This window comes from Galendromus occidentalis, unplaced genomic scaffold, assembly GCF_000255335.2.
Source record: "Galendromus occidentalis unplaced genomic scaffold, Mocc_1.1 scf7180000077497, whole genome shotgun sequence".
Lineage (NCBI taxonomy): Eukaryota > Metazoa > Arthropoda > Arachnida > Mesostigmata > Phytoseiidae > Galendromus > Galendromus occidentalis.
Window position 1 is genome coordinate 567,705 of NW_003805485.1, and position 6,431 is coordinate 574,135.

Sequence of the window (6,431 nt, forward strand, 5' to 3'; positions counted from 1 at the left end):
AGGAAAGTTCACATTCGGAGCTCCAAGAATTGGATGTTGAATTGAGGCCCACAGGAACCGCCTAGAAAATGGAATATCTCCGTTGAGGCGTCGGAGGCTGATTGAGAGGTTGTGAGTACACCGGCTCGATCTTCGAGTTTGGCGGTGTGGGTAGAACCATCAGAGGCGGTACAACGTATCCGTAAGCTGGACTATATTCCGGCGCGCCAACGGTGTAGGTGGTTCGATAGAGCCTTGAAATTAATAAGTTTTCTTTCACTTGTGAAAATCCTGCTATCCGGGAAGGTCAGATGAAGTATCCATCAGGGCCTCTCGAGCTTGAAATCATCGGCAGCTCAAGGTACTACGCCAGAATCATGAGGGAAATTGGACTGGAACTAATCCGCCTGACCTGGAGAAGGGATTCCATCGTTGCAGACGCACCCAGAAGGGGGGCCGTCCGTAAATAGAAGCTGGGTAGGGGGCGGTGGGTATGTAAGCCGATTGGGGGCCAGAGTAAGGCGGTATTTCGTCGTAGTACTCCGCAGCAGGAATGGGAAGATCGTAGGGAGCTTTTGCCTGAGCCTGGGCTGGAAATTGCGGAACGAATCTGAATCACTGATTTCTGAGCCTACATTCCTGGTGGAATTTCCTCATGAACCTCAAACTCGATTCCCCCATATGTGACAAGTCGCACCGATGAGGCACAGAAGCTGAGCAGGACTCGGAATTCGGGACTCAAGTCTGTAGAGCCCGCATCATTAAATCACAGCTCAGATCGAGATGAACATTGCTTGCAACGACTCGTGAATGCGCGGAGCTCTCCTTACGTTGATGTTTGACGGGAGTCAGGGAGACTGCTTGCGGAACTCCGGCTACGACTGGTTTCCCGTTTACATAAACTCCGCGGACGCGGTTCACATCGTGCAGGGGCACGAGCTGAGCTGCCCGAGAATCCTGGAAGGGAGTATCCAAAGAGAACGACAATCACGATGAGATTTGTTGAAAGCTGGGTTTTCATAAACACTCGGTCTTCCCGGAATCCCCGGACTGCCTCCTGGGTCTGGGCCCGAGGAGGTCGAATAGTCGCTGAAATGGGCTCTACTCGCGTCACCTGCAGTGGCTGCTGGGCGGGTAGCTGTCCATGCTCTAGTCCGTGGTGCTGGGCATGATTTTGGCGGAGCGGTTGTGACTGCTGTTGCTGGTGGTGCAGGTGATTGTGATTGTGGTAAGTATCGAGACTCGCTCGGTATCCCTCAGGAGGCTTGGCCGAGACCATACCTATCAGCGCAAGGAAAAGTACACCGACGATCTGGAAGAGCACACGAGAGAGGGTCACACGGAATCCACATCGAGTCAATCCACTCGAATCGCTTCGAGACCGATAAACCGTTTCACCGCACAGCTCGGTTGAAATCTCTGGACTCGGATCCATCCTCCGAATCGTTCCTCACTGATTTCATATGATATTGGGCTTGCACAAGGGTTTACTTTGCAAGAGCTGGTCTATTGGAGTGCACACTCACCGTTGAGCGCTCCATGATCTGTCAAACGTCGGAGTTGTGACCCCGACGACCCTGTGAACCGCATCTTATATTCTTCCCCCACCCGTTGCGCTTGGAAAAGAGAGAAAATGCTCACTGGAAGCTGATGCACCAAATTCCAGAAACACCCACAACTCATCTGGATGGGTGGGCGAGGCTCTTCCGTTTTTCAAGTCTGGAAATGGCGTTTCTTCTTCTTTGTCACTTCGTCGCGTTTAAAATCTGATGACTTTGAGCGGTAGCTTTCTCCTTCCGTAAGTTTCACTCTCGGCGGGACGCATTCGGCATTCGGGAAATGCGAGTCGAAACAACCGTTAAACTATCTAATGGTCCCGCCACCTCTTTCTTCGACTTGTGTTTCATTGCACACCCGAGGTGAAGAAACCTGCTGAGGGGAAGAAAACGACTTTTCCGATATTCCGGATCGGATCTGTCGTCTCGGATTCCTTTTTGGATCTTCTTTCTGGGTCCACAGCCATGAGGAATCGGTCAACGTGCCAGGGCCTAGCACATCGCGGTTTCCGACATCTTCGGAATGAACACCGTGGTGCATTCCGAGCTCTCCAACGCTGTCCTCTAAAACAGGTTCCAGCGCACCTTCGTCGGAGAAGTATTTTCGGACGAAAATCCAGAGCATCACGCACGAGGACACGAAACAGGTCTCGTCTCTCTGTCGATCCGGAGAAAATTGTTAGGACGGGAGCTTGGGGCTTTCGAAGACACAAATTACGCGACGAGATACGTCATCGAGATCATGTCATTCCGAACGGAAGATTCTCTCCCCGCGACGCGCTGAGGGAAACTCTCGATTCTCAATGCTCCTCATGCTTCTCGCCCGTAGCGCTATTTTCAAAGAGTCTTGAAGCGCTTTGGCGAACATTCTCTTTGTCGGAGCCTCTAGCATCCGGCCGTATGGTAACCCTGCGGGATGGTTGCGGTAATCGCTGTAAGCGAAATGAACGACGCAGCTATGCCCTAGGAGACGCTGCGCCGCGCCGCCCGCGCACTAGGAGCATCGCTCGAGTTGTAATCTAGCTCATCAGATCCGGGGACGGGGACGTACGAATGATTTCCTGAGCCGTTGTTGAGAGAACGCGAACGATGGGAACATTTTTTGGACATTGGGAGATAAAATTCATCATGAGCATACGGGAGCCTCGACACTCAAGAATCATCAGTCTATCCGCAGATCATCGGCGAGGGTGATCTCCCTGTTCAAATTCAGCTTCCGATGCATCTCGCCGTGAACCTTGGATCGATAGTACGGAGGACTCCGGAAGTCCCGTGAGCCCCTGGAAAATCGCATTGACCCACCGGTGGGGGCACCTTCCCGCTCTTGGGGAAAACTGTCACTGGCGGATGATTTGTGTTTCGGCGACTGACTCCTTTTTCCGCTATCAATAATTCGCGTCCGAATCTACTCTCGCCCCTCAGGACGGTCCGCTTCCGCGCACGGGGCGCTAAGACGTGCCCGTGTTTCCTCGCCGAGCGTTCTGAGTGAGTCTTGAATCGAGCTCATGAATGTTCGTGAGCGTTGAGGCGCGAAACGGGAGAGGAGGTGACGGCTTCGGAGGAGGATTCAGCCTCCGGTCGGAGCTTCGGGCCGCTCAATCGAGAATTATCAGGCCTCGACCTACGATGAGGGAAATGAACACTATGCGTTCAATTCTCCAGCCTCCTTTCGCTTCACTCGAGAATCTTCACGAGTTCCCGTTCGGTGATTCCAGCTTCACGTCCATCTATTCACGAATCGCTCCAGTTGACAAGAGACGATACCCGGCACGGAGTACGGGTGCTCCTGATTCTCTCACTACGGCGCCTGTGTGACTCTGATCTCCGATCGATGCAGGGGGAGGGGTGGCACGAAGCCCGATGACTCCGAGTAAGGTGCTGTCGACGGCGGTTTTCGAGAGTTGATGCTTCATCGCAGTTCCTTGGAAGGAGATGTAGATCGCCTGATCCATCAGAGGTCGGCTCTGTGAGAAATCTCTAGGGTATCTCCTTCTAGATCCTCCCCTGATGATCCGGGACCCGGAGGCCCGATTGAGTCCTCAATGATGTTGGGAAATTTCAGAGTTCCCCCTGTCAACGCGCCAGGATGAAGCTGAGCGGTCGAACAGTCGTACTTTGAGGAGTTCTCGATTCTTTGATCGATGGATATCGGAGAAATTCTTTTGATTCTCTCTCCTGCCATTTCCCATCCCTGACCCTTTGCTTACGCCGTCGGGTTGAAGGATTGGAATAGTGAAGAATGTCGCCACGATGTTTCGCCATTTCTTTCATATGGCAGGTCCTTGGACCGTACTACTCCGAGTCGAGTCTACCGAATTCGTCCGAAAGATTCAGCTATAACCCGATATTGCAAAGGCGGCACTGAAATTTTGTGCGATCTTCCTCTCGGACGACAATTTGATACACATCATAAGAGTGGAAATCCGGGACGCCCAAACCGCTGACGCAGTCGACAGCATTGCCGTGGACACATCGATGCTCTTCGGGTCGCAGGGAAGTCCCTAAAGATATCCTCAGCCTCCTTCTTTTTCCGGGATGATGTTGACCCTAGTCTTTTAGAATAAGAATTCCCCGGCTCGAATATGGTTAAGCAACTTACTTCCATCGCTTGATTTGCTGATTCGGCTCGGGAGCCCGAATGGCAGCCGAAGGGCGCCACGTGGGTACGCATATCAATCGAGCCCCTCGAGGCTCAAAGGAGATCCGAGGAATACGCCATCCCTAATATAGATCCCCGAGTCATTTACCGGGCTTCGAACACACTCATTGGAAGTCAGGGATCGACCACCTATTCACAGCGATATGCCATGCGAGGAAAGCCTTTGACCCTCGATATGATATCGATGGAGCAGATTGCGAGAACCAGTTGAGGGAAGCAAGGAACGGTGAGAGCTCCAAAGTGATGAACACATGATTCTCACATGAAGCCCTCGGCGATTGGCTCCGCAGTGGCTTCTGGATGGCCTTCATGACGAAAATAAGCGAAGAGCATCGATAAGACGTGCAGCGCTCTGTTTATGGTGTGTGTGACCAGAGTGAGAGCGAGAGTGTATTAGGGAAGTAGAAGTTTCGTATATATCAATTCGTCGCGCCTCTCCCTGTCATCACTAACCCCAGAGTAACCCGAATCGGACTCTCACAGCTCTAACTCACGATCAGCCACAGCGGGATTGGGCGCCCACACGGTCGATACAAATAATTATCAACTACCACCCATCTTTTCGCGCTCGGAGGAGGACAACTTAGTCGCCGCTGCTTTCGATAAGGATTCGGACTCGGGACTCGTAATACCGCGCCTCAGTTCACCGGAATCCGGAAGGATGATCCCAACAGAAAAGGATCACGGCACCGTACTGCGGACGACGGCGCCGCAGTGCATCGATGGCGGTACGGAAGTACTCATCCCCGACTCGGAATCTCTACGGAAACACATTCTCCACGATGCTCGGCCGTCACGGACCATGCGAGCCTGCTGTATTCTCCCGTGCGCCTCTGCGATTCGTCGTAGTCTATTCGGGACGAAGGATGTCAGACTTTGATGGCAGTCTTGCAAACACAATTCGACTCCTTCATCAATCGCAGTCGTCGTCGTGAATTTGCATTCGAGTCTGTGACCTCGATCGTTATGTCCGACTCGCAGACCGCAGATAAGTCGGTCCATTTAGGATGTTCGGAACGAATTATTCATGGATCGATAGACTCTTCGTGACGGGCCGACGACTCACGCTCTAGAACATTGTACTGATCTGACGTTCGAATCGAGATGTCAGGTTTGAAAGTCGCTCTGATCTTGGGAAGTGTTCGCGAAGGCCGAATGGTAGAGCGCGTTTCGAAAGTTGTGCTAGCAAGTCTGGAAAAACGTGAAATACAAGTACTCCTCTTCGGTAAGCGCAGCCTACAGTATTTTTGCTCTCGTCAAGCTCGGACGGTCAAGGGATGGCTCGTTTCAGATCCATTGGAGCGAGAAGAATATCACATTCTGCGAAAACCAATACATTTCTATGCCCCTGAAGAAGACGTGCCGAATTATCTCCTCGAAGATAATCAGACTCTCGCTGACTGTGACGCTTACGTCATCGTCAGTCCGGAGTACAACAGGTGCGTGAAGTCGTTGATCACGCCTCGACGAGCTGTGGGCAGTACGAAGACCGTCGGAAGTAATTTTCGAGAAGAGAGTCGACCAGGAAGCACCGAATTCAGCTCAGCAAATCTTTTCCAGATGTATACCAGGTGCTCTCAGCAACCTGATTAATCATTTCCCGCCAGCAACCTTCGCCGCGAAACCAGTGGGGGTCGTGAGCTATTCCCTCGGTAGATTGGGCGGCGCCAGCGTTTCTATACAACTCCGGGAATATCTGACTGAACTCGCCATGATCAATCTTCCGATAATGGTGAGACAGAGTTCTCTCAGCGGGTGCTCGTTTTTTCCTAGATTAGTGTAAGTCCCGCTCACGGATTGAATGAATCTTCAGGTGAACATTCCTTTCGTTTCGGACGCGATCTCGGAAGATAATGAGGTGAAGGATCAACGGATCGAGCCGTTGCTAAATGGAATGCTCGACCAGCTTGTGTGGTATGGATACGCCATGAAAAGAATCAAAGAAGAACACGGACAAATGCCACTATAAGATGCTCTCGAGAAGGATCACACATTCTCGTCAAGCCTACCATCGAATAATTGCTGCTTTCACTCGCCAAAAATCTTCTCGAATGAATGAGCTGATTCTTGAACCCTCCTTCGACTGAAAGGAAAACCGTCGACTGTCAGGGCACTGGTTCCCATCGTAAGCATGGTTCCCACGTGGTGATGCCTGGAAACTTTCCTCCTCCGAGGAAACCGTCGGCTGGCCTCGGAGCCTCACAAAACCGCGCTATCGCACCTCGGAGCGATTACGA

General features: G+C 52.0%; 2 protein-coding genes across 2 annotated transcripts; one reads left to right on the forward strand and one right to left on the reverse strand.

Annotated features, from left to right (window-relative positions):
• Positions 1-61: 61 nt before the first annotated feature.
• Positions 62-1,520, reverse strand: LOC100907819 (uncharacterized). The gene is made up of 5 exons (XM_003746508.1): positions 1,506-1,520; positions 1,094-1,291; positions 810-936; positions 392-569; positions 62-233 (listed from the first exon to the last, which is right to left on the reverse strand). The coding sequence occupies exons 1-5, from the start codon at positions 1,518-1,520 to the stop codon at positions 62-64; spliced, it is 690 nt and encodes a 229-aa protein (XP_003746556.1).
• Positions 1,521-5,280: 3,760 nt separating this feature from the next.
• Positions 5,281-6,163, forward strand: LOC100908099 (quinone reductase-like). Its single transcript, XM_029112371.1, has 4 exons — positions 5,281-5,419; positions 5,486-5,633; positions 5,755-5,926; positions 6,008-6,163. The coding sequence occupies exons 1-4, from the start codon at positions 5,299-5,301 to the stop codon at positions 6,161-6,163; spliced, it is 597 nt and encodes a 198-aa protein (XP_028968204.1). The 5' UTR covers positions 5,281-5,298.
• Positions 6,164-6,431: the final 268 nt, after the last annotated feature.

What these genes read in the sequence shown, in the direction of transcription:
- LOC100907819 (XM_003746508.1), bottom strand. An exon ending in GACTCCCGTCAAACATCAAC is followed by an intron (nt 570 to 809) that starts GTAAGGAGAGCT and finishes CGCAATTTCCAG; the next exon opens with CCCAGGCTCAGGCAAAAGCT. An exon ending in CGATGGAATCCCTTCTCCAG is followed by an intron (nt 234 to 391) that starts GTCAGGCGGATT and finishes ATTAATTTCAAG; the next exon opens with GCTCTATCGAACCACCTACA.
- LOC100908099 (XM_029112371.1), top strand. Translation starts at nt 5,299, where the DNA reads ATGTCAGGTTTGAAAGTCGCTCTGATCTTGGGAAGTGTTCGCGAAGGC. An exon ending in AATACAAGTACTCCTCTTCG is followed by an intron (nt 5,420 to 5,485) that starts GTAAGCGCAGCC and finishes GGCTCGTTTCAG; the next exon opens with ATCCATTGGAGCGAGAAGAA. An exon ending in GTCAGTCCGGAGTACAACAG is followed by an intron (nt 5,634 to 5,754) that starts GTGCGTGAAGTC and finishes AATCTTTTCCAG; the next exon opens with ATGTATACCAGGTGCTCTCA.